The sequence below is a fragment of the Vigna unguiculata genome, chromosome 8, assembly GCF_037176805.1.
Source record: "Vigna unguiculata cultivar grain cowpea cultivar isolate G323 ecotype 2 chromosome 8, ASM3717680v1, whole genome shotgun sequence".
In the NCBI taxonomy this organism is placed as follows: Eukaryota; Viridiplantae; Streptophyta; class Magnoliopsida; order Fabales; family Fabaceae; genus Vigna; species Vigna unguiculata.
In genome coordinates this window covers 511,110-538,886 of record NC_140799.1, presented here as the reverse complement: position 1 = coordinate 538,886, position 27,777 = coordinate 511,110, and the positions used below count along the sequence as shown (strand labels likewise).

The following is a 27,777-nucleotide window of genomic DNA, read 5'->3' as shown; positions in this document are numbered from 1 at the left end:
ATAAAATGATATCAATAATAATTATTAAATCAATAATAATACTAAGACAATATATAAAACAATGAATATTAATCAGAGATCAACAATTATTTTAACAATAATAAATAATAGATAAAAGGTAAGAAGTAGAAATATCCTGGGTTGAGGCACGCATAGCGCTATTCTTAGAGAGAAAACACCCCTACTGCACAGGGCTAAACAAATACACAATGATATGTGTTTCAAATCATATGCGTTTCTCTCCTAAGATACAACAACCCGTCAGATTGATCGAGTGTAGCGAAAGATTTCCGAACCTTATGAACACCACTTGTTAGCAAATATGCATAAAAAAGATAAAAACATAAATAAAAGGAATTCCTTAGGCGTGTTGGAAACACTGTCCTTAAGGATTTATCCGCAGTATATGCGCAAACCCCCCAAGATACAACAGGAACATCTCAGATATATCCCGAGGATAACAGAAACTAGCAAAATAAACTCCTTAAAGAGTAAGTAACCCAGGATATAAGAGAAGAGAGAAAAAGAAGAAAAGTAAGAAAAAGAGAGATCAGAAAATGGTTGTGTGATGAAGGGATTTAAAAATCCATGCTCTGTAACTGAAGCCTAGTGTTGAAAATAATATCCCATAAAATGTGGATGTGGGATCACCATGTGGAGGAGATCTCGATGCACCATCCTTAAAAGGAGGGAGGCTTGCTCACGTTGCAACAACAACAACGCTATTATTTTTGCAATATTATTATAAATATATAACACCATTGTCTTAAAGATAATATAGAGAAGAAAAGAAGAACATTTCAGAGAAAACTCTAATGTTTGTTGTCTCTGTTATTGTATCTTTCCCCATGCACCTAGGTGGTATTTATAGGTAGAAAATGGAGACAAAGAAGTAAATAGTAATAAGAATATAGTCGTTAGCCATAAAAACCATTAACCCATAAATTAAAGGTCTATAAAAACATGAGTAACAGTAGAATTTTTATTTTAATTATTTATTTTTTAAATTATATTAAAATATTTCTAACATCTTCATCTACAGACATCAATTATCATAATTGGTTTTCTTCATCAATTGCGACATCGTCATACCATTCACAACTTTTGTCATCTCTCACTTTGGTGCACTCCTTTCTTCCTTTCTCACACTATTTCACCCTCTCTCTTTCTTTCACTCGGTACTCAGAGCATAAAGCTCTTATACCACTTTGTTGAAGAAAACTCACACACACTAAAAGAATATGCAACTTAACTCACTATGGTGTTTTTAATTGATGGAAAATGAGCTATTATATAGCTAATTACAAACAAAAAAATTAACAAACCAAACTAAATCTTAATATAATCTAATCTTATCTAATATGTCATATTATCAAACTAAATCTTAGATATTCCAACTAACTAAAATAACAACTAATTAACTTAAATTTAATTCACCAAATATAAAATATCCTATCACTTTGTTAAATAAAAATAACTCCATAATCTAACACATAGTTTAAATATTACCTAACAAAATTAAAGATTATTTAACAAAATTAAAGATTATCCAAAAAAAAATTGAGATCCTAATGTATAATCAGAAATAAAGTGGTACCTTTGTACATCGAGAATGAGAGGTTGAGAATGCACCGTCACCATCAAACCCTGACGACGTTCAACATTTAATCTAGAGAGAGAATAATGATTTTGGAAGGAAGAGAAGAGAGAAGGAAGAGAAAATTTACAGTTATGATAACGATTATTTATGATATGAAGAATGATGTGAAATTATCATTTTTTTTTCTATTAAAATTCGACTCTCTTTTTATATATCAATTTTAGTGGTTGAAATTAGTGCTATAAAATGTAGTTAAGAAATTTAACTTTTGTAAAATATATAAAGATTTAATTGGTACTCAAATTAAATATTTAATTGTTTTTATTTAATTATATCTCAATTTTCTTTCCATTTGAATAATGTTGTTGTTTCCGTTACATTAGCTTTAACCAAATTTAAATTGTGATGACTAGACACACTAACAAAAAATACGATAACACAAATATAATTAAACTTTTTTTTACTATTTTTATTTTCTGTACATCACAGTACGAATATATGAATAGAGGAGGAATTTAAATATTTTTGTTTCTGTTTTAAAATCAAATTTATAATTATGATGAAATTGTGTTTATTTTCATTATGTATACATTAAAATATTTGTCAAATGATTATTTCACAAAATAAAGAAAGTTAACTTTAAGTTTGATTTAATTTCACAATATCGAATTAGGAAAATAAGATTTAAATTTTATAATTTAAACATATTTGAGTTAATATCATTTTTTAATAAAAATACTAAATCAATAAAAAATATTATTATTTTAAGATAAGGATGAATGTAAGAACAAAAAAGAAATAACAGATATGTATATCTTATAAAAAGTCATACATTATTCGTACTGATGCTAATATTTAATCAAATAAACCATTATTTTTTAATATCGAGACAGAAAAAACAATAAATCTCTATATATTCCTAATTATATTATAAAATAATTACTTTTATGTGAAAAAAAAAGAGAGAACAAAGTTGGATGAAACATTACTTCATTATTTTTGGATCTAGACACACCAATAAGTTGCCAATATGACTTAAGACAAATTGTTTTATAAAAAAAATCCAGAAAATTATAAAGAAAAAATAAATTAGTTTTTTAAAGGTAAAATTAATTTATGGACTAAATAAAAACTTAAAATTTAGAGGGTAATTATATGAAAAAAGAATTTTTTTTATATTCAATCTCTATCCCAGGATAATCTAACTAAATGGGAGAGTCATGTAAAAAAAATTATTATAATTTACACTTCTTAATAAAGAAAACAAGTTAATATTACTTTTGTATGTATAAATTTCCTCTGTTCAAATAATTTTATTTTATCGTCCAAACAAAATTAATTACATATTATTTTTGAAATATCATTCTCTAAATTGTGATTGGTATTAGTACGTGAATATCAATAGACAAAAAAGTACCGATGAAAAGACGAAATGATCATTTTTTTTTAACCTAAAGTCTAACAAAATCTGAAATGGACATTATTTTGATCTTCATAGACGAATACATTACATAACCACAGTCTTTTCTTTTAAAATGCGGTATAATTAAAAAATTATTAATCATTTTAGAAGTATTATCTGAGACAAAATTAATTTTAATCTAATTAAAATTATCAGATAAATTTAAACTAATTTAAAAAATATGTCCAATGCATGTTTAAATGAAAATCCCGAGTATTTTTACTCCTCTTGCTGTAAGGTTAGACTCAAATTTGGATTATCATAAAAATCAATTTTAGCTTTAATTAACAACACTGATCCCCGAAAGTTCGAAGGAAACTCGAGAAAGACAGTCATCTTCAAACTACAGTAGTGAAAAATGATCTAAATTACATGGAACAACAATGTGATAACCTCTCAAAAACTCGAAAATATCACAATGCTGATCAAACCAAATGGAGATTTTCTAAGATAGATACATCTTTTCAATAATTTTTCTATGGACATGTCAACATCACATTCCTTAATACTCTTGTGTAATTGTACTGCCACTTTTCACATATCAGAGACGGACCAAAGATAAGCTTCTCTATCTCTAGCTTGTCTCTCATTTGTTCTCTTAAACATATCCTTCTCGAACCCTGAAAATGATATAAGTCAATCATTTATGGCTATTTACATCAGAAAAGGGAAGGAAAAATCAAACTACAAAAAGTACAGGGAATATGAACCAACCATTACTGCGATCAACACCATCCCAATGTCGTCCGGGTCTTATTCCATACCGATTTGGTGCGGCGTCTAAACCTCTTTTTAACCAGTTGTGATTTGGAATATCCTGTGGGACTACAAAGCCTGATTCTTTCATCTTCTCATTCTCCCCCAAGTTTGGAAGAACAGGCTCTGGATATTTTTTCTACAAATGGCAATTGGCACAAAAACATGTAAGTACTGATGAAACTCCATCTCACGCACCAAGCAACATGAAATGTTTTGCATTACCTTTACTAGATGTGCCATGGGATCACCCCACCTTAATCTCTCCTTAAACATTTTGTCTAGTTCAGGATCATCTCTGTAAGAAACAAATGCAAATACAACATAAGAGACACGGAGACAATAAGGAAAAAGAACCTTAATCGATGACATCAGCTCACACAGTTAAACATCAGCATTGCATCTCAATGACAGTCCAGAACTTGCTCTCGATGTGATTTTAACTAACAAATAATTTATAAATAAATTTCCAAGCTGGTACATGGTAAACTAAGTAATTATAAACAGCACTGATTACCCCCTAAAAAAATGAAACTATGTTGAACATGTGTAAAAAGGACCATCTCATGATAATCCAGAAATGATGCAGGAATTACTTCCAAATATATACAATGATGGACCAAAAGTAAAACTTTTATCTTCTGGATCCTAAAGTAAAATATGTATTGAAGAAGATGGATAATGACAAAGCTATTGGGCTCGATATTATAATCACTGAGGTATTAAAGAGTCTAGGAGAGAGAGACACGAGTTGGCTCACAAAATTCTTTAACAAGATTACCAGGTTTAAGAAAATTTGAAACGAGTAGAGAAGTATTAAAATCCCTATTTATTACAAAGGAGATATATAACTTGCACAGATAAGGGGATTAATCTCATTGGGTATTAACACAAGCTAGGAGAAGTTTATTCGAGCCAACAATTGCTGGTTATGTTGCATTCATTTTAATAGCTGAATCAAGAATAATTTGATTCAAAATATGAAAGTTTTACTTGACGTGTCAAATTATTTATTCCATTATCCATATCAGCCTTAATCTAAGACTTATCAGATCTTAACATCCTTTTAGAAAGAAGAGCTTCAATAATTCACAGATAGTTTTCATAGAGAATCCAAGCATATCAATATTAAACATGTACTTGTTACGTGGGATGAGTGTGTTAGTGCTTCATGAGTTTGGAATTTTAGTTTTGCAAATATATTCATGTTTCATGAATTTTTTATGCATATTTATGTGTAATGTACACCTTATATCATTATAATTTTAAGAATAATTGTCACCAACTCAATGTATCCCTTTTATACATGGTATTTTTTATACCTCATATTATGTTTGTGCATCATAGGTTGCTATGATAAAAAATATAGAACAATCTAGAAACCATGTTTCTAAGTACTTTATATATATACCTGGTCCGTGCAAAAGGCTTCTCCTTTTCAAGTTCTAGTTCCTTCAGCCTAGCCTCAGCTTCACGCTTTTGAGCTAAGCCTTTGCCCCATTCTATTTCTATCTCCTGAAAATCACAAAGATACCTAAAAATTCAGCTTAGCAGTTTTTATCGGAAACATGAATAACATAACTGTTCTGACATACAGTTGAGATTTTAGAGAACTTAGTGAGTCTCTTGCCGATCACTTCTGTATACATTGTATTCATATATAAAAGGTAGCATACAAAAAAAAAAGAAAAAAGAGAAAAAGAGATAGGGGTCCGCCTATAACCCTTCAACATAATACATCAAAAAATAGCTTTGTAAAACGCTGAACAGATAAGAGAGATTATTTTAACACATTTTAGAAGTAACATTCATCTTCAATCATAGGGACCAAATGACAACAAATATGACATGGTTTCTTGTCCTTTTGATGTAATTGTAATAGTAGTAGATATAATATCCTTATAAATCTAGAAACAATACAACAATGCTACAAAAATAACGCAGAGTACCAAATACCTTGGGTTTTTCTTCTACTTTCTGTTTTGATTTCAAGTATTCCTCCTTTGAAATGCGTACTCCTGCAAAATTCAGCATGATTCAAAATTTCTTTGCACACAAAGACAACAAATCAAATACATTGAACAGAAACATCAATAAACAACTGACTAAAATTCTGACCTCTTATTTTATCACGATATACAGGTTCAGCACCCCGTCCACTTATGGAAGGTTCCATCTGGTTAAATCTGCGCAAAACATAGTTATCAATGCCATGAAGCAATGTGAAGCAACTGACACCAAAACTTGCATAGAAAGACAGGGAATGACGAGCATTTACACTTGTATAAATGAAAGAAGGGTTTCAATTTCAAGAAAGGGGAATTGCAAGATTAACCCCGTCCCCCCTCTCCAAAACAAACCTTATACAATGAAAAAAAAAAGGTGACAAATGGGACTTTTTTTTACTGCTTTTATGAATGACATCTGCAACTTTTGTGAGTTTAAATGTTTTTTGGTATGAGGAAACATGACATAATCAGGAAAAAATTATGGCCCAGAAATGCCACTCAGCCACAATAGATAATAACTATAGCATAACAGAAAGCATTTTTAGTCAGAATAAGGTTTACCAGGCATGTTAGTGACATAATAATAGTCCTGGGCTTCTTTGTAATATAGCTTAAGATTTTGGAAGAATTGGTCTTAGAAATGAAATATTTTATTAGTGACCTATATCTTGATAACTGAATTTTAATATTGATTGTTAAAAAGGCAAAAAATACATTAACACATACTAAAATTAATAGTAACAAACAGCTAACAGAAAAAGGAAACGAGCATTTCACTTAAATTTTGTAAATAAATAGAATAACAAAAAGATCACATGCTTGCTGCATTTAGTTTAAGTGTTTAACTAAACCCTAAAACTAACAGACTAGAAAAAATTGATTGTGTATGTTGTTTCATGAGACTGATAACTTCTCCCAAGTCACATAAGAAAAACTCCTATTCAAGTGTAGCTATAGTCAATAAGAAATAAACAGCCTGTGTTTCTGATCATGGTGGTAACACTTCTGCGAAAGCCAAGTAGAACTATCTCAGTATTCCATACTTCCATAACCACACAAAAAACAAGCTTAGTACTACAACACCATGGCATTAAGCAAGGATAATAACAAATATCTATCAAGTAAACATTAACATGTGATTGGAAAACATTATAAAACAACTGAACAATTACCTCAACATATCATCCCTCTTCTTTTTCTCGATCTCGTCACTGATATCCTTACCAGAAATTAGACCTGTTTTACTAGCTGGATTTGATGATTCCTGAGTATTTCTCCTTGGTGGAGCTAGTTCAAGATCCAAAGATGAATGTGAACCAACTTTAACTGAAATACTAGATGAACCCTGTCTTCCAACATTCTTCTGAATTTTCCTTGGGGGTGAAAGGTCTGACACTTCAGATCCATGTAAAGCATCTTGAGAAGGAGAATCATGACGACTACGTCGAGGAGGAGATAGATCTTGAGGTGAATGGCGCTGAGAATCAGAAAAACCAGGTCTTGCAACATTCTTCTTGATTTTCCTCGGAGGTGAAAGGTCGAGTGCCACAGATCCACGCAAAACATCTTGAGAGGGAGAATCATGACGACTTCGTCTAGGTGGAGAGATATCTTGCAAATCAGAACTCTCAAAACCACGATGGCCTCGTCGAGGTGGAGAGAAATCTTCAGTTGAACGTCCACGAGAAATATCAGGCAGACCAGTTCTTGCAGCATTCTTCAGAATTTTCCTTGGAGGTGAAAGGTCTGATGCCACAGATCCATGCAAAGCATCTTGAGGGGGAGAATCATGACCTCGTCGGGGGGGAGAGATGTCTTGCAAAATAGAAGTCCTATAATCAGGTGATGGGGTGTCATTGCGTTTTGACCATTGACCAGGTGATAAATCAACACCTTTTCTTTTACGGGGAGGAGACACGTCATTGTTTGAGTCAAGTGAATTTTCAGGTTTAGAGGAAAGCGAAACCCAACCACTTCCATCTTCAGATATAGCATTATATGGACGTCTGGCCCTCAGCTGCTCAAGCCTCTTCATACGCTTCACATCAATGTCTTCATCAACTAGTGGTTTCTCTTCGTCTACATAAACCAATAAAATATGGCTATATGAGATAATAGTATACACAAAAATTACTAATGGTAAATTCATGGTAAATTCTCTTATATGAGTGAACAGTTATGTTTGTATTACACACCAGATGAGTATCATTGTTTTCTTCTGCAAGTTCAACGGGTTTCTGCCACATGGGATCTTCATCCACGACTAATAAGCCAGTGGTTTGTGGTTGACTTCTCTTCTTCTGCTTCTTCTTTTTCTTCTTCTCTACTTCTGTGTTACTTTCATACCTTTTCAAATAATCCTTCAATGAATTGGACCCCATTTTTAAGACAACAATGTCCACAGTTCAGCCTCTATAGTTACCTACCATAATGTAATGTTCTATTAGATGATGCTTCAAATACTTTCAGTATGAAATAGCAAAACTCAAACTCTAATATATATATATATATATATATATATATATATATATATATATATAACATCCAATCAACTCATGAATGACTTTAAGCTAAGATTTAAAAACCACTTTCTACCATCGGAAGAGTATAAACATCACATTGTCACAACAAAGCAAGGTGTGAGATATCCACTTAAAGCTAATAAAGATAACATCAAGACAAAACTGAAGGTCTGGTTATTTGAAAATACGATGCAGGACTGAATAAGAGCTAGGATTCAACAGGCTAAGCTAAAGAGTCTAGTTAGTCAGTGAAATGCAGAAGTTGGTGAATTAAAGGCATGAATGAGAAATAGAGAATATTTATTAGAATCTTATGAATCACGGTTCAATCCTGCAACTTGGCTACCTAAATAATCATATTGTTGGAATACAGTGCAGAGGAACCAAACTTTGTGCAACAAACCTAATTCCTTACTTGAAATTGCAGTTCCCCTTCTTCCCAGTGCAGCAACCACACCCTCGCCAGTCCACGACCCAAATCGCAAATGCAGTTACCCTTCTTCCCAGTGCACGAACAAAACCCTAGCCAATGCACGAGACAAATCGCAAATCCAGTGCACGAACCCTAAATCCAATTCCTTTGGAGAAAATGAATTCCCCTTCTCCCCAACACTACTTTTTGGAATAACTTCTTACGAAATCCCACCTTTCCGCTCTCTGTTTTGCGGTCTAAAAAGAAAACTCCAAAGCCCTCCAAAATTCAAGCAACACAGATAATAAGAGAATCTTTCGGTTTTCCCTCCGCGTAAAAACGCCTCAGCGTGCATCACCATTGCTTTCTCTCTCTAAGTGGCGTCGATTTTCTCTCTCTCTATATATATATAATCGCGAACGTGGACCGGGGAGAGAAATAGGAGTGAAACGAAGAAGTCGATGATGATGATACTGCTGCTGTTCTTGTTGTCCGAATCGGTGTGTGGGTCGCACGCGATTGTGCGATTTCGGGTCAAACCCTAACAATTTTTTATTTTTTTTTATAAAAAAAAGTGTGTTGGGTGTGTGTGTTTTTTTTTTCTTTTTGGGTTAGGTTTTGTAGTTTACAGAGTGAGAGAAGGGTGTGTTGAGTGGTCACACGTGCATGCTTTAGAATCATAGCTCTCCTTGATGAGTAATGAAAATATAGAAGTCAATTTTGCTTGCATTAAAATACGGTAGTTTCAATTCAACTGTTCTAACCTGCCCTTTTGTCTAGTATCTTCTATTTTCTGACATTGCCTTGCTCCTGTATCTGTCAGGAAGCCAGAGAAATTTCTCTGACACAGGTTCCACATTTTAACAAGAATGTTGTTCTTAATTGCAAAGAGGTGTGACTCTTTTCTCTTGTGTCTTTTTTGAGATATTTTTGCCCTCTTATTTTTGTTTATATGTCTGAGCTCTTAATTTACTGCAAATCTCCATATTTTTTGGTTTTCATTACAAGGCGATTGTGGATATAGATTAACTTGTAGTTTTTTCATCTAATTTCCAGGCTATTAGAAAACGTCTGAGGGCCATCAATGAATCTCGTGCTCAGAAGAGGAAGGTGATGATCTTTAATATGTCTTATGATCTATTTATCCTTGCTGAACATTACTTTTATATGTATGTATATAGTTGTGGTGCTTTTTCTAGCTTATTTTGGAATTAATGAACTCTACTTATCTTATTTTGTTATGAAGGTGTTTGATCTACATGTGTGTTTTGATTTGATAGGCTGGTCAAGTATATGGTGTAGCTCTTTCAGGATCTCAACTTGCCAGGTCTGGAATTTTCCCTGAACTAAGACCTTGTGGTGAGGACTTCCAGAAGAAATGGATTGAGGTATACTTGGTGGTAGTCTTACTCCTACTGTTCTCTTCTCTGTGCAACTTGCTGTGGCACCTCACATTTGTTTCTAAAACAATTTTGGCAAATTTATATAAAGGAAGCACTGGGTTTTGAATGGCTAGTAACATAGTAGTAGATGGTTATATCTTGATGTGATTGGCTGCGTGATGTGAATATGGAGGGATCTGTAATTCTTATAAGCTGATATGACCAATTTACGAGAATTTTTATATGGCTTAATATGATCAATTTCTGAGGTTTTTGTTGTTAAAGCTGACAGGTTGTTATGGCTGTGAAGTCCTTGAATACTCTTTTTTGAACATTACTTGGTGGTTCAGTGTATATCGGTAACTCTTAAAAATTTTATTTACAGGGTTTATCTCAGCAGCACAAGCGGTTACGCTCTTTAGCTGATCATGTTCCTCATGGTTATAAAAGGGCATCACTTTTAGATGTTCTTATAAGGAATAACGTTCCATTGCTTAGGGCCACCTGGTTTATCAAGGTTACTTACCTCAATCAGGTAGGAATGTTTAAATGTTTGTATATGTACCTAGTTCCTTATACATTTTAATATGTGCTGATTATGATTGAGTTTTCCAGGTTCAACCTGGTTCTGTTGGTATTTCTTCTGGAACTGCTGACAAGATTCAACTGTCACGCTCTGATGTTTGGACCAAAGATGTTATCAATTACTTGCAAGCCCTTCTGGATGAATTTTTGTCAAAGAATGTTTCCCATTCTGCTTCTCATGGTCGAGAGCGATCACCACAAATACCTGGACCACTGCAGAACAAAAGTGATCCATTGTTATCTGTTTCTGATGGTGAAGGACCATCGTTACATTTTAGATGGTGGTATATTGTACGGCTTCTGCAATGGCATCATGCTGAAGGGCTGCTTCATCCATCTCTTGTCATTGATTGGGTGTTTACTCAACTACAGGTATTTACTTTCTACATTGTTTGTGTTTGATGAGTACAATGTGCTAATGAAACTAAAAATGTACTCTATATACCTTCCACTGATTTCAACTTTTGTGTTGATTTCTCACATTTCTGTTCCTTTCAGGAAAAAGATTTGCTTGAGGTTTGGCAGCTGTTATTGCCTATTATATATGGTTTTTTAGAAACTATTGTACTATCTCAAACTTATGTACGTACCCTTGCTGGACTAGCTCTTCGTGTCATTCGTGATCCTGCTCCAGGTGGTTCAGATCTAGTAGATAATTCCAGGAGGGCATACACAACTTGTGCTGTGATTGAGATGCTTCGGTATTTAATACTTGTGGTGCCAGATACTTTTGTTGCTTTGGATTGCTTTCCTTTACCTTCTTCTGTTATTTCACATACAATGAACGATGGGAATTTTGTACTAAAATCAACTGAAGCTGCAGGGAAGGTAAAAAATAGTTCAGATGATTTTGGTCGCATTATTTCACGCATTCAGAAACATACAGAGGATCTTGTTAAGGCTTCAATCCCAGGCTCTCCAGGCCATTGTCTGGCTAAAGTGGCAAAAGCCTTGGATAAAGCTCTTGTTCTGGGTGATTTGCATGTTGCATATAAATTTCTTTTTGATGATCTTTGTGGTGGAACTGTATCTGAAGGCTGGGTTGCAAAAGTCAGCCCTTGCTTAAGGTTATCTTTGAAATGGTTTGGGACTGTGAATACACCCCTTATATATTGTGTTTTTCCTTTGTGAGTGGGCAACATGTGATTTTAGGGATTTTCGTGGTTCCCCTCCTCATGACATTAAGTTTACTGGTAGGAAAGATCTTTCCCAGGTGCATATAGCTGTTAGGCTTTTAAAGATGAAGATTAAGGATGTGAAGATTTTGCTAAAACAAACAAACGAATATCGCAGAGCCAGTCGTTTTGCAAAGAATCTGGGTCAGCGGCCTAATTCGAATTATGTGGGCAAAGTATCCAGACTGAAATCTAGTTCAAAAAGCACAGGTTCTTCAGTTATATTTGAAAGCCCAGGACCACTGCATGATATTATAGTTTGTTGGATTGATCAGCATGTGGTACATAAGGGGGAAGGTTCCAAGCGCCTACAACTATTTATTGTGGAACTTATACGTGCTGGCATCTTTTATCCCTTGGCATATGTACGCCAGCTGATAGTCAGTGGGATCATGGATGCGAATGTAAATTTGGTTGACATGGAGCGACGGAGGAGACACTATCGCATCTTAAAGCAGCTACCTGGATGCTTTATCCATGATGTTTTGGAAGACTTAGGAATTGTTGATGGGGTGCATCTCAAAGAAGCATTGCAAATTTACTTGAACGAACGGCGCCTCATACTTCGGGGTCCTCTAAGTGAGTCCCATGATGATGCCAGTGGCACTGATTTATCTGCTCTAAAGAGAAAAAGATATCCTGCTTCAATAAAGGATGAAGCTTCCGGAATGACAGTTGATCAGAGAAATGTTATTTCTACCACAAAAAATGTAAAGGATAATGCTAACATTGAAGAACTAAAAACAGCTATTTCAGTACTGTTACAGCTACCTAATTGTTCATCTAATTTGAGTGCTACAGGATGTGATGAATCTGAAGGCACTATTAAAAGATCTATTGGGTCTCAGAACAGCAAAATTGATCCAGTGGAGGGTACACCTGGGTGTGAACAATGTAGCAGAACAAAGAGACAAAAGTTAAGTGAGGAAAGAAACTCATGTGTACAGGGGCATTCCCCAGTTCAATCTGATGATGACGATGCATGGTGGGTGAAAAAGGGAATGAAATCCCCAGAGCCTCTCAAAGTTGATCAACCACAAAAGTTAACCAAGCAGGTCACTAAGAGTCGGCAGAAGAATGTGCGTAAAACTCAGAGTCTTGCTCAACTGGCAGCTTCTAGAATTGAGGGTAGCCAAGGGGCATCAACTAGTCACGTTTGTGGAAGCAAAGTAAGCTGCCCTCACCATAAAACTGCTATGGATGTTGATGGGCAGAGGTCCGTGGATATCATCCCAACAAGTCATTTTGGAGATATAGTTTCCATTGGAAAAGCTCTAAAGCAGCTACGTTTTGTTGAGAAAAGGGCTATAGCCGTTTGGCTGCTGAGTGTTGTTAGGCAGGTAATTGAAGAGACGGATAAAAATATTGGTAAAGTTGGTCAGTTTGGCAGGCCTTTTTCTGGTGCTGACGATAGAAGCTCAATACGGTGGAAACTGGGTGAGGATGAACTTTCTGCAATACTGTATTTGATGGATATCTCCCATGATTTGGTATCAGCTGTCAAGTTCCTCCTTTGGTTGCTGCCGAGGGTTCTTAATAGCCCCAATTCCACAATTCATTCTGGGAGGAATGTGCTGATGCTAGCAAGGAATGCAGAAAACCAAGTTTGTGATGTGGGAGAGGCTATTCTGCTTTCATCACTGAGGAGGTTTGTAGCTCTGCAATCAATTATATTTTATATAGTTTTTGTTTGCTGTCTCTTGGAAAACAGAAATTTGCTCTCCCCCACATGATGTTTTCTTCCTTTTCAATGGCTTAGAACCTTTTAGATAAGTGGTACAAATACAATGCTTTATAAAGCACCTCGTAGTAGGCTGCTATATCTGTTTCTATTTCTTCTTATGCTCCCTTTTGTTGTCACCTTAATCAAGCCACTGTTTTAACATAATTATGCAAGTTTACTGAACGTTAAGTGATGTTTCTGTAATTTTTATGGTCCATCTCACTCTGAAATATTCATATTTTTGTAATTGAATCTGTGGTAGTGTTTTTGTTTTGTTTTTATGATCGTGTTGGTGAGTTTCTTTGTGGATTTTTTGAATGTTTTCCTTTTGTTGTTTATGCTTGTGTGGGACAATTTCTTTGTGGATTTTTGGAATGAGATTTTGACAAACTTTCCTCTGCAATTTATTTGATGTAGGTATGAGAACATTCTTGTTGCAGCAGATCTTATTCCAGAAGCCTTGTCATCTGCAATGCATCGAGCTGCCAAAATTGTTTCATCTAATGGAAGACTTTCAGGGTCAGGGGTCCTAGCTTTTGCTCGGTACTTGTTGAGAAAATACAGCAATGTGGCTAGTGTCATTGAGTGGGAGAAAACTTTTAAGGCTACATGTGACACGAGACTTTCCTCTGAACTTGACTCTTGTAGATCAGTGGATGGAGAGTTAGGGCTGCCCCTAGGTGTTCCAGCCGGAGTAGAAGACCATGATGATTTTTTCCGTCAGAAGATCAGTGGTGGTCGGTTGCAATCCAGAGTAGGTGCAGGCATGAGGGAGGTTGTGCAGCGTAATGTTGAAGAAGCATTCCACTTTCTTTTTGGAAAGGATAGAAAGCTCTTTGCTGCTGGTACTCTAAAAGGTCTTCCTCCTGTAGAAAAATGGGACAATGGATATCAAATTGCTCAACAAATTGTTATGGGTTTAATTGATTGCATAAGACAGACTGGGGGTGCTGCTCAAGAAGGAGATCCCTCTTTGGTCTCTTCTGCGGTTTCTGCAATTGTTGGCAGTGTTGGTCCAACTTTAGCAAAAATGCCTGATTTTTCATCTGGCAGCAATCATTCAAATATAACATCAACTTCAAATTTATTGAACTATGCCAGGTGCATTCTGCGAATGCATATAACCTGTCTAGGCCTGCTTAAGGAAGCCTTAGGAGAACGACAAAGCCGTGTATTTGATATTGCACTTGCTACTGAAGCTTCTACTGCTCTTGCTGGCGTTTTCACTCCTAGTAAAGCATCTCGTGCTCAGTTTCAAACATTTCCTGAAGTCCATGATTCTAGTAACACTATTTCAAATGATATGGGAAGCAACTCTAATAAAGTCGTGGTAGCAAAAACCACAAAAATTGCTGCTGCTGTTTCTGCGCTTTTTGTTGGTGCAATTATATATGGTGTTACCAGCCTGGAAAGAATGGTAACAGTTCTCAGATTGAAGGAGGGTCTCGATGCAGTACAATTTGTAAGAAGCACTAGATCCAATGCAAATGGAAATGCTCGTTCAGTTATGGCTTTTAATAAGATGGACAGTTCAATTGAAGTTCATGTCCATTGGTTTAGACTGCTAGTTGGAAACTGCAGAACCATATGTGAAGGGTTGGTGGTGGAACTCTTGGGCGAACCATTTATTATGGCTCTTTCAAGGATGCAACGGATGCTTCCTTTAAATTTGGTCTTTCCACCTGCTTATTCAATATTTGCCTTCATTAGGTGGCGGCCTTTCATTTTGAATGCTACAGTTCGTGAAGACATGAATCAAATTTATCAGTCTCTTATAGTGGCCATAACTGAAGCAATAAAGCATTTGCCATTTCGTGATGTATGTTTTAGAGATTGTCAAGGTCTTTATGATCTTATGTCCGCAGATAATAGTGATTCTGAATTTGCAAACCTGCTAGAGTTTAATGGTTCTGACATGCATTTAAAACTCACAGCATTTGTTCCTCTACGCTCTAGGCTTTTCCTTAACGCCATTATTGATTGTAAAATGCCACAATCTATTTATGCAAAGGATGATGGGAGCCGGATTTCTGGACCTGGTGAGTCTAAAGTTAAACCCACAGATAGTGGGTCTAAGCTTCAGGATATGCTTGTGCATGTTTTGGATACCTTGCAACCTGCCAAATTTCACTGGCAGTGGGTCCTCCTCAGGTTACTTTTAAATGAACAAGCCCTCATTGAAAAAGTGGAGAATCATGATGTGCCCTTGTCTGATGCTATAAAGTTGTCCTCACCTAGTCCTGAGAAGGCTGCTAGCGCTTCTGAGAATGAGAACAATTTTATTCAAATACTTCTCACTAGGTTACTGGTTAGACCTGATGCTGCACCCCTTTTTTCAGAATTGATTCATCTCTTTGGTAGGTCACTAGAGGATTCAATGTTGTTGCAAGCTAAATGGTTCCTTGGAGGCCAGGACGTCCTCTTTGGCCGGAAGGCCATTAGACAAAGGCTGCATAACATTGCTGTTAATAAAAAACTTTCTGTTAAGACCCAATTTTGGGAACCTTGGGGTTGGTGTAGTCCAACTACTGATTCATTGACTATCAAAGGGGATAACAAGAAGTTTGACAGCACCTCTCTTGAAGAAGGAGAAGTTGTTGAAGAGGGAACATATTTGAAAAGGTGCCAGCAGCAAGTGATTGAGAGGGCTCTTATTGAGTTGCTTCTTCCTTGCATAGATCAAAGCTCTGATGAAGCTCGCAATTCTTTTGCAACTGACTTGGTGAAACAGTTGAGTTATATCGAGACACACATAACTGCTATTACAGGTGGAAGTAAACCAGTGGGAAGTGCTCCTGCTGGAGTTGAAGGTCAGCCAAATAAAGTAAATAACCGCAAAAATTTGAGAACTGGAAACGCTACATTATCTAGACGACCAACAGTAGCAACAGATTCTTCTCCTCCTTCTCCTGCAGCCCTACGAGCTTCTATGTCATTACGGTTGCAGTTGCTCCTAAGATTTCTTCCTACTCTTTGCACTGACAGGTAAGAACGACGAGATATTGCATTGTCCAATTGGTTTTCGTTACAGGATTCTTGTCGCACTTGTTGAAGCGTAAGAAATTCTATGGTTTTTTGTTCTTAAAATGGATGAAAAAATGGAGTAAATTGCAATGCAATTTTCAGATTAAAAAAATACGGTTCTCTATAATACAATTTGGTATCATGGGTGCTAGCACCGATAGAGATAGTTTTTCCTTGCAACAATGGACTTGAGCTAAAATTAGGTGTTAAGTTAAATCAGTTAATTATGGCAGCTAGAAGTGAAATTATGGATATTTGTGCCATGAATCCAATGACTGTTTTTACTTTTATTTGTGCATGTGAAACGGAACTAGTACATCAATGTTAGTTGTGATTCTTAAGTTCCATATGTTCAATATTGTAGGGAGCCATCTGTGCGGAGCACGAGACAATTTCTTGCCTCTGTTATTTTTCGTCTCCTTGGTAGTCGGGTTGTGCATCAGGATGCAGACATTTCAGCAAATGCTGTGCCTCTGCCAACGAGGGAGGCAGAGTCATCTTCTGAAGTTGCTTCTGCTGCTTTTGTGGATTCTTCTTCTCAGAGTCTGTTTGATCGTTTGCTGTTGGTTTTGCATGGGTTGCTAAGTAGTTATCCTCCAAGTTGGCTCCGGCCAAAGCCTTCAAAGACAAGCAATGAACCTACAATTGATCGAGAGTTGTTGGAAACTTTGCAGGTTTGATCATTTAATCTATGAATGTATATAGTTTTATTTTCTGCGCTACCCCTTACGTGGCTTTGCAGCCTTTTTAACACTATTCTAATTTGCCTTGAGAAACTGGTTAGCAGATGAAATAGCCAACATAATATTCTTTTGAAGTGTAATAATTATTTGTTTGTTCGGCTGTATGTATTGATTGTGTGCTTAAAAATTCTATACCATATTAGGTCTTAATTCAATGTGTAGTGTAATATCTTTTTTTTATTGAGGTTTTTTATCAACATATTTGATAAACTCTAAATTTCTATCATCTCCAATAAATAATATTGGAACTATAGCCTTATTTTTCTTTGCTTTCACCCTGAAGTCATGGAATGACCCAACCCGTTATCTGTGCATCATGTTATACTGGAATTGTATTTACTCTACAAACTGTTATCCCATGTTGTACTGGTTTCATATCAGATATTGTGTTAGCCATATCCATGCTTCATAATGCTCTCCAATGGAAATATTTCTGTAACATACTTCTCAATCTGGAAATGTTAGTACTTATCTAACGTCAACTGTCTGATGCAGAATGACTTGGATCGTATGCAACTACCAGATACTGATCGGTGGCGAATCCAAGCTGCAATGCCGGTACTCATCCCTTCTATGCGGTGCTCTCTATCCTGCCAGCCACCATCTGTTTCAAATTCTGCTCTTATGTGCATTCAACCCGGCACTACAAATCCTGGGGTTAACTCCAGTAGCTCAACTATCCCCCAGAGGGGTCCAGCTCTATCAAGGGTTGCATCTAATGTATCAGGGAAGCAAAAACGACAGGACAATGATTTGGAAATTGATCCTTGGACACTTTTAGAAGACGGCGCCGGCTCTGTCCCTCCGGCAGGTAACACCGCTAGCATAGGAAGTGGTGATCATGTTAACATTCGAGCCGCTAGCTGGCTGAAAGGAGCTGTAAGGGTGAGACGAACAGACCTCACATATGTTGGTGCAGTAGATGACGATAGTTGATTAGCAATATTTTTTGTTGGTTTGGAGTATGCAACCCCACTGGCCAGTGCTTTTTGTGGTTTTTGATTTTTTATATTCAATACAAGAATGGCATGAAGATGCTGCCATTTTGTGCTTGCCCTTTGTTGGAAGCAGAAGGAGCATGGTTATGAAAGAAAATGGTTGTTGGAAGACAGCACATCCAATGGTTCTTTCTGGCTCTGGTTGACTACTAACCTGTGTTGATAATCACGCCCTTCTGGATTGTGCATTTGCTGGCGCAGTTCAGAGGTTTGTTGTACATATAGGAATGATTGTTTCTCTTTACCAATTGGTCCGAGTAATATAATCTCAAGTGATCTGTAGCTTTTTCATGCTCATTATGTCTAATGAACGCTTGTGTGAGCACTGTCTATAGCTTTTTTAGGGTCACAAGCACACACAAGTGCAATCAATCATTGTTTCTTTTCTCATTCAAATTATCAAAGGTTATCTGGTTGATCTGGAGCATCACCAAAGCATTCCATTATTTGCTTGCTAATCCAGAGATAGATTCATTTCTGTCTAAAATTTTACCAGTAAAAAAGTTGCTGTGTATGCATCATCAGCAGGGGAAAGAATATTATGTGTGTCTATACACGCCATAAATGTTATCTGAGCAAATTTTGTAGTGGACGACAAGGTTGCATATTTTCTTTTTTATTTAAGCAGGAGAAGGTTTTTTCTTTAGCAATTGTAATAATGTAGAATATGATGTCCATATTTTAAATATTATGACTTAGTTGTGATACCATGTCATTTCTTCGATTCTGGTTACGTCCTGTTTTTAAGTTGTTTCTTTTTAGGGTCCTAAAGTATGTAAAACATCGCATGATAACTAGTAAAATAACTGACACCGTCAATTCTTTAGTTACTCTCGGTTTATCTTTCCTGTTTTTTTTTTTTTTTTAAATGTTGGCTTAATTACTAACATTTAATATAAATAATAATGTTATATTATCATTTATATTAAAAATTCTTACAAAATTATGACTCATAATGTAATGTTAAAAAGTTATTTTTAAAAATATGATTAAAGATATTTTTTGTTCTCTCAAGTTTTATTAAATTTTGGAATTGATTTTTTTTTTAACCTTTATACTAATTTAATCCTTTATGTTTAAAAATGTGTGAATTTAATCTTTTTTATTAAATTTTATTAAATTTATTTGACATTTTAAATGTATTTTATGATAATATTTGAGTTAATATTACAATAAATCATAAAATGTGCTTGAAATGTCATGTAAAAACAAAATTTAGTTAAAATGATTAAATTAAATTAATCAAAAATATTGAAAAAAGACTAATTTTGAATTTTATTAAAACTTAGACAAAAACATATTTAATTCTTAAAAGTATTAGTATAATATTTATAGAAATAACAAATTTAACTTCAATTTGAGAAAGAATAACACTTTTAATTTGAAAAAATTGAGACGAAATGAATGTGCATGCTAATGAAAATTTGTTTTCAATATTTATTGTTATATATACACGTCGAAAATACATTTTCGTTATATTAACACTTGTCAAGAAATCACACTGAAATATAATCCGATACAACTCAATAATCAATACCAAAGATGGGGAGAGAATTATGTTTTGTTTAGCGAGGAAGAAAAAGAGTGAACTTAGCTTGTTTAAGATCCGGTTTTCATATCTTACAATGAAAATATTTAAATTATATAATTCTTTTCATTCTTATGATTTTGTTAAACCAGACCTGAGCTAGCTACTAGGGCTGAGAAAGGAGTTTGAACGATAGTACAAGAAACCAGAAGGGAATAAAAAAACCAGTTTATTCTATAATAATGATGTAAACTAAAAAGAAAAACAGTTTCTGATCTTAAAATACAAACATGACATCCTTTAGCACACAAGCTGAATTGCAAACAATTCATATACTGTTCTTCAGGATGTTCCTAGTTCTCTGTTCAAGTAGTCAATGAACATTCTTTTTGCACTGTCTGCATCAGAAGGGGGTGGTGGCCCACTTAAACTTGTTTGCCCTGTCAATTTTATGAAGGTGCGTCGCATTCTACGTAGCTCCGGCAGCCCAACACACCTTGAAATGTTGATTACAGGCAAATCTTTTCCCACGGAAACACCGTTAAGTGGTCCTCCAAGCGCTTGAGATTGTGCTTCTACTATGGCATTTGTGACTTCTTGTGTTGCTTTGTCCAATTCATACAGAGAATTTGCATCAGAAAAACGTGAGGTTTGAGTGGCAATAGTTGGTTGCAGAATCTTAACATCCCTGGTTTTGGAGTCCACCTTTTTGGTTAAGTAGGAGACAACATCTATAATGGCAGAGGAAGATTTCTCTGTCTCTTCTCTGTGTGGCCATAATTCAAACAATGGAGAATCCCACCTGTTTCTTCTTTCTGGTTTCTCAAACCTTCTCACCAAATCTTCAAAAATTGAATCCTCATAACTGGCTTCTCCTTTCTCCCTGCGCTCTTCGTTCCATTTCCTACAAAAGGTTTCTTCTACGTCACAGTACACCACACAGTATCTGATTCCAGAAGCTCGAGCCAAGCACCATAGCTCGTATCTGTAACCCTTGATGCTATTCAAAGAATCTACTATGATGATGCTATCTTTGGACACAGACCTATCTACTTCTGACCTGAGCACCCCTCTTAAATTCTTCTCTGAAGGCATGTTTGCATAGCTTTGGTTTCGATCAAGATGAAAACAAGCTTCGTCTATGATTCTCACTTGATGTTTTGATTCTGATTCTTTTAGAGCTTCAACTAGACAGAGTGCAGCTTTGGACTTCCCACTACATGGCTGCCCACACATTACAACCAGTGCCATTTGAAAAAACAAATAGTCTGATGATACTGGTCTCTCTTTAAAGACACAACCTGCAATATATCAATGTAGGATAAGAAGTCAACAGCAGAAAAAACAACCCATCATGGACACACATCTCCACTGTAAATAATATGTAAGCTGATTATCATCACCCAATGAATATGGACATAATTCAAAAGAAAAAACCCAATGACAGTCAAAATGTGTAAAAAGAGTGACACACAACAATATGACCCAGTTTACATGAACTTGACGCAATGACCCAGTTTACATGAACTTGACGCAAGTACTGACAGAATAAGAAAATATGAAGAAATGAAATAAACTCCTCTTTACAATAAGCTTTTAGAGAAGTTATCAAAACAAGTTCCTCCGTAAGTCCTTTCTACAAGAGAAAAATAAGAAAAGTCGAAATTAGCTTCTACAAAAGTTAAAACTAGCTTGTGCAAGGGCTAATTTGTAGAAACTCTCCTGGTAAAGCTTTTCATTCTTTTAAATTTTACTTGCGTATAAGCTAATTTTCACTTACGAAGAAGTGAAGTTCATTTTTTTGTTCTTCTTGTGTTCTCTGGTAGAAGAGCTTATAGTGAAATTCATTCAAACAGGCGCAAGCTAATTCAAAATGAGCTAAGTTATGCATCCCAATGCCACTTCTATCAATCTACGTAAATCTCAAGAGAACCATGAGCGGTGGAGTTTTTTCTCAATTAACAAGAAAGAATTAATAATACCCAAATACTAACTATACAATAATATACCTGCCACTAGGGGTGTCAAAACGGGCCAGTCCGGGCCATTTTGACCCGGCCCGATTTTGGCCCGTATTAAACGGGCCGGGCCGGGCTGGCCCGACATGGTAAAATGGGCTACTTTTTTGGGCCCGGCCCGCGGGCTGGCGAGCTGGCGGGCTGGCGGGCTGGCCTGCCAGTTTTTTCTGATCTGTATACTTTTTGGCCCAATCAGTCAGATTTTAATTTTGAATTTTTTCACATCTGTACAACAACAATGATCTATTATCACAACACAAAAACAGCCCTGGAATGCAATATATAATAACATAATTGATTCGGTTAAGAAAGAGTAGTAGCTTGGAAGGTGTTGAATGAAGAAGAGAATGCTCATTGTATTTGCTTTATGTTTATGAACTGGTCTTTCGTTTGACCTATGATATGATATTTAGAGAATAGAAATCAAAGTGTTACAGATGCAACACTCTTCTAAGACTTGTTTTGTTTGCTGTTTTGCTGTATTTGCTGCGAATACTTGGATTGCATGTAAAGACTTCGACTAATGTGTTAGCACATGTTTGCTTATTTACTTATTCAGCTCCGTTTTATGTTTTAGTCATTTTTCTAAATTACCCTTTGCATGTGAGAAGTATTGGTTTTTGAGCCATACACGCAATTTACAATTATTAAACATACTTGAATATCACCAATTGGTAGAAGAAAATAATATATAAAGGTTTCAATTAAATAAAACTAGTTCATGTATAAATAGACTTTTGGAAAGTAATAAAAGATCAATTTAAGAAATCAACTTACATCTTTATGTTCTGAACCTTACAAGCAGCACACATCTAGTAAAGAAATTACAGAGTTTTCTTAAAAAAATATACTTTTCAATTCATAACCAATATTTTGATGAGGACATGACTAGTGGCTTCCTTAATTGTTTTGAACCACGACTACATTTTTGTGCTGTTCCATTCATTTGCATTTGCCTAAGTATCCGTCACATGTCATATTATGTTTTAGGCGCATACAGAGCCAGACACTATACATCAGACACTGACTGCAACTTTTTCTTTGATATCTAATCGAAATCTATGGCTTTCCTTCCTCCTTTCCAACCCCTCGTGAAACATAAAAAGTTAACGTTTGTGGAATAAGGTTTGTGTGACATACATAGCTAGATGTAATAGTTCAACACAAAAGCAAAAGTTTAGGCAAATATGTGTGGTTTTACCATGCCACCATGTGAATTCCCCACAAGCTGTATTGCTCCATATCTCTGCTTCTATTGGATGACAATATCCAATCGTTTTGCTAAAAGCAACACCTTTGTATTAATGCCAAAACAACACATCTCGTTGTCTACGAAATTGAAATTGGGGGAAAATTTTAAGCAAGAACAGCACAACAATTACGATTTACAGAATGGGTCCAATCAAACAAGGGCAAATCGCAGCAACAACAACCACACATACACCATAACCTCCAATTTAGGGAAACCAATTTTAGGGTTACGAAAATCATAAATTTAGGTCACAAATCGAAAAAAAAAGAACTAGAACTCAAATTACGAACAAACCTATCTTCGCGGTGGTGGTGGCCGTCGGAATCGTCGTGAATCGCAGTCCACACAACGATTCGGACAACAAGAACAGCAGCAGTATCATCATCATCGACTTCTTCGTTTCACTCCTATTTCTCTCCCCGGTCCACGTTCGCGATTATATATATAGAGAGAGAGAAAATCGACGCCACTTAGAGAGAGAAAGCAATGGTGGATGCACGCTGAGGCGTTTTTACGCGGAGGGAAAACCGAAAGATTCTCTTATTATTTGTGTTGCTTGAATTTTGGAGGGCTTTGGGGTTTTCTTTTTAGACTGCAAAACAGAGAGCGGGAAGGTGGGATTTCGTAAGAAGTTATTCCAAAGAGTAGTGTTGGGGAGAAGGGGAATTCATTTTCTCCAAAGGAATTGGATTTAGGGTTCGTGCACTGGATTTGCGATTTGTCTCGTGCATTGGCTAGGGTTTTGTTCGTGCACCGGGAAGAAGGGTAACTGCATTTGCGATTTGGGTCGTGGACTGGCGAGGGTGTGGTTGCTGCACTGGGAAGAAGGGGAACTGCAATTTCAAGTAAGGAATTAGGTTTGTTGCACAAAGTTTGGTTCCTCTGCACTGTATTCCAACAATATGATTATTTAGGTAGCCAAGTTGCAGGATTGAACCGTGATTCATAAGATTCTAATAAATATTCTCTATTTCTCATTCATGCCTTTAATTCACCAACTTCTGCATTTCACTGACTAACTAGACTCTTTAGCTTAGCCTGTTGAATCCTAGCTCTTATTCAGTCCTGCATCGTATTTTCAAATAACCAGACCTTCAGTTTTGTCTTGATGTTATCTTTATTAGCTTTAAGTGGATATCTCACACCTTGCTTTGTTGTGACAATGTGATGTTTATACTCTTCCGATGGTAGAAAGTGGTTTTTAAATCTTAGCTTGAAGTCATTCATGAGTTGATTGGATGTTATATATATATATATATAGGGATGTCAAAACGGGCCAGCCCGGCCCGTTTTGACCCGGCCCAATTTTGGCCCGATTTATACGGGCCGGGCCGGGCTGGCCCGCAAGGGTGAAACGGGTTATACTTTTGAACCCGACCCGCAAGCTGGCGGGCTAGCAGGCTGGCGGGCTAGCCCGCGGGCTTTTTTCCATATGTTACATTTTTAGTCCAAAATCAGATTTCAACAAAATTATTGCAACAAAAACAACCCTGCAGTATATAATATAACTGATCACAAAACAAACAACCCTACAATATATATAAATGACATTTTGCTCTCTGCAAGTCATCAAGACACTGTTGCAACATCAATAACAAGTCTGAATTAGAGTACTTTAGGCATGGAGCATTACCAAAGTGCAAACAGTTACATAAAAAAAAAACAGAAGCATTAATTATGGATGAGAGGTTGTATAATTTGTTTGGCAACATGTGCTGCAGAAGCATCTAAACCCTCCAAATCAATAGGAGCATCTTCTGAAATCTCCCCATCATCAAACCCCGGTAGAGATGCCTCAAACAAATTAGAGTTCAGAACAGTTAAAAAGGAGGTGGCATTATAGTTCTACATCAAATATACTGCAGTGTATAAGCAAATTTCAGTTTAAGTTAATGCCAAACAACTAAATCCCAGCTTTGCAAACACGGCACATACAACTTTGCAACTTGGTACTTTCTATCATATAATTCAATCATTAATGAAGAACATATTTTTGTCTCAAGGATGATAGAACAATATGAAACAGTGGCAGTATTTATTTGATCACAGTGCAACGATGAAATACATGTTCTCCACATATCTCCAACATGATTACAGATAAACAGACAAACAAAGAAAACAACCACAACTATCGGCCTATCACACAGTCAGATAAAAAATAGTAACACTAGAAAAACAAGAAAAAAAGAAATGAACATCACCACCACACCAAAACGGCAGCAACTACGAAATTGAAATTGGGGGAAAATTTAACCAACAACAGCACAACAATTATGATTCACAGAATGGGTCCAATCCAAACAAGGACAAATCGCAGCAACAACAACCACACATACACCATAACTTCCAATTACAGGAAACCAATTTTAGGGTTACGAAAATCATAAATTTAGGTTACAAATTGAAAGAAAAGGGAACCAGAACGCAAATTACAAACAAACCTGTGTTCGTGGTGGTCGTGGCGGTCGAAATCGTTCGTCAATCGCAGTCCGATGGTGGCGCTGCTGCCCCTGCCAGCGACGTGGTGGATGTCACGGTGGAGGAGAAAGGAGACGCCGTGAATGGCCTGCACTCTGCCTTCGTGTTTCTTGGCCAGCGACGTGGGTGGAGGAGAAACGAGGGTGCTCTCTTCTGATTTCCCAAAACGCGGGTGGTGGAGGACGAGGAGAAGAGAGTGTGAGAGGAATGAAGGAATAAGTCTGGCAGTGGGTTTTGGAATTTGGATGAAAGTGACAACGACAATAATGGAGTTTGCCGCCACTACTTGTCTCAGTGAAACTAGGTTTTTGTTAACAATGAAATTGGGTTTGATTGGGCTTGCCCAAACACAATGCATCCACTTCAGAATTCGTTGCACCCCATCATTGTTAAGTGCACACCATATTGATATCAAAAAGGCTAAAATATCCTTTCTTAGTGTACAACACTCCTGCTGCCTCCGCCGCAGTGAAAAGAAGAAGACAGAGAGATCTCTGCAGAGAAAGAAGAGAAAAACATAATACTATGCAAAAATAAATAAAAGAACTTATTCTAGATTTTTTTTTGAAAACGAAATTCTTAAAATCTCAATCGAGAAATCTTATTTTAAAAATTCCCATTCCAAAAATTTCAGAAGATTTAGAAATTTTTTATTACAAATAATTCAGAAGTACTTTTACAAAAAGTAAAATGATGATTTTAAAAAGGAAAATGATATTTTAATCCACTTTTTTTGACCCATTTTTAACCCACCACTTCAATCACCATTAGATCATCTTTTTTTATTCTTTTTGGTGATGTGATGTATGATCTAATGGTAATTGAAGTGGTGGGTTAAAAGTGGGTCAAAAAAAGTAGGTTAAAGTATCATTGTCCTTTTAAAAATTAGAAAATACACAAAGAAACTATGAAAATATCATATTATCGTCGGAGACTAGGGACATAAAAATAATTGCATTTTAGATAAATAGAATAGAAAAAAAAACATACTTTAGATAATTTGTTTTATATCATCCTATATAAAATTAAATTGTTAATTTTAAATTAGATCAAATATGATTTGATCCTCTAAAATTAAAATTTTGATAATTTACTTTTAATTTCTTGAAAAATATTTTTTTTTCTGCAAAGTTAAAATATGCTAAATTTTTTTTCCTGCATATTTATTTTAAATATTTGCACGTAGGTGTTGAATCAAAATTAATTTCAATGCATTATTTTTGTAAAAATAAAAATATATTAAAAATTCTGGAGAGCGCAAAAGTACATTACCAATTTTAGAGAAATAAATTGTCTTCGTCTTTTTTAATTAAAAAATGTTATTACAGAGTAATTTAATCTATTATAAAAACATTTGTATATATTCGTATATATCCTAGATGCATTACTTTTTTTATATGCATAAAATATTATTATATTTAATTATAATAATTATGGGCCAAATGCTCTCAAACTAGGAAGAAATATTAATTTTTATTTTATTTTTCTATTTTATAAACTATAGAATGCTAATTCTTATATACAATGGGGAACAATGTTGGAACTAAAGGGGTCATGGTCTCCATTTTTTCTTTTACATTTATATAATTTAATATATGATTTTAAATATTTTCTTTTAAATTTAATATTTTAATAAATATTTATACATTTATATATATATAAGAAAAAGTTTTCTTTTTCGTATTTATTTTTCAATTTCATCTTTTAAACACTTTTTAAATAAAAATAATTCTTTTATTAATATTATCTTTTAAATGATTATTTGTTTAATTTAATCATTTTTTATTTTTTAAAATTGAACCATTATAAATGAAAATTAATTATACTAAAATTATAAAAAGTTATTTATATCTAATTTTATAATAATAATAATAATAATTTTATTATTTTTTATTATCATAAAAAAATTAAATACTATGTTTTGAGTAGTTTATCTAAAAATTTTAGGATTATTCTTTTGGTTCTTAAGTTGGTCATCTAGTTTTTTTTAATTTCAATTTTGGTCCGAATTTTAAAAAATTATGTAATTTTGTCCTTTTTCGTTAAATTTATTAAATCAAATCAAGAATTTTTCATCAAAATTGAAGTTGTAAATGATTTGCTTTGTTGG

General features: G+C 35.1%; 2 protein-coding genes and 1 pseudogene across 4 annotated transcripts; 1 reads left to right on the top strand and 2 right to left on the bottom strand.

Annotated features, from left to right (window-relative positions):
- Positions 1 to 3,318: 3,318 nt before the first annotated feature.
- On the bottom strand, positions 3,319 to 25,769 carry LOC114171539 (uncharacterized). Of its 2 annotated transcripts, XM_085665457.1 has the most exons (9): positions 25,631 to 25,769; positions 8,021 to 8,249; positions 7,000 to 7,929; positions 5,937 to 6,004; positions 5,775 to 5,836; positions 5,230 to 5,333; positions 4,044 to 4,116; positions 3,777 to 3,957; positions 3,319 to 3,682 (listed from the first exon to the last, which is right to left on the bottom strand). In XM_085665457.1, exons 2-9 carry the CDS (start codon positions 8,206 to 8,208, stop codon positions 3,597 to 3,599), a joined length of 1,692 nt encoding a protein of 563 aa, XP_085521583.1. In that variant the 5' UTR covers positions 8,209 to 8,249; positions 25,631 to 25,769; the 3' UTR covers positions 3,319 to 3,596. The 2 variants fall into 2 exon arrangements, with proteins under 2 accessions (XP_085521583.1, XP_027912291.1); XM_028056490.2 differs by lacking the exon at positions 25,631 to 25,769 and having other exon boundaries at positions 7,000 to 7,906; positions 8,023 to 8,159.
- On the top strand, positions 8,405 to 18,818 carry LOC114194110 (mediator of RNA polymerase II transcription subunit 12-like; annotated as a pseudogene). The gene is made up of 10 exons (XR_014984066.1): positions 8,405 to 9,294; positions 9,585 to 9,653; positions 9,818 to 9,871; positions 10,042 to 10,149; positions 10,529 to 10,678; positions 10,759 to 11,100; positions 11,227 to 13,551; positions 14,044 to 16,611; positions 17,015 to 17,324; positions 17,889 to 18,818. The product of XR_014984066.1 is annotated as a mediator of RNA polymerase II transcription subunit 12-like (transcript).
- On the bottom strand, positions 20,132 to 25,898 carry LOC114194113 (protein KTI12 homolog). Its single transcript, XM_028084174.2, has 2 exons — positions 25,631 to 25,898; positions 20,132 to 21,220 (listed from the first exon to the last, which is right to left on the bottom strand). The coding sequence occupies exon 2, from the start codon at positions 21,168 to 21,170 to the stop codon at positions 20,262 to 20,264; it is 909 nt and encodes a 302-aa protein (XP_027939975.1). The 5' UTR covers positions 21,171 to 21,220; positions 25,631 to 25,898; the 3' UTR covers positions 20,132 to 20,261.
- Positions 25,899 to 27,777: the final 1,879 nt, after the last annotated feature.

What these genes read in the sequence shown, in the direction of transcription:
- LOC114171539 (XM_085665457.1), bottom strand. Translation starts at nt 8,208, where the DNA reads ATGGGGTCCAATTCATTGAAGGATTATTTGAAAAGGTATGAAAGTAAC. An exon ending in ATATCGTGATAAAATAAGAG is followed by an intron (nt 5,837 to 5,936) that starts GTCAGAATTTTA and finishes TGAATTTTGCAG; the next exon opens with GAGTACGCATTTCAAAGGAG. An exon ending in AAGCCTTTTGCACGGACCAG is followed by an intron (nt 4,117 to 5,229) that starts GTATATATATAA and finishes TGTTTCTTACAG; the next exon opens with AGATGATCCTGAACTAGACA.
- LOC114194113 (XM_028084174.2), bottom strand. Translation starts at nt 21,170, where the DNA reads ATGGCACTGGTTGTAATGTGTGGGCAGCCATGTAGTGGGAAGTCCAAA.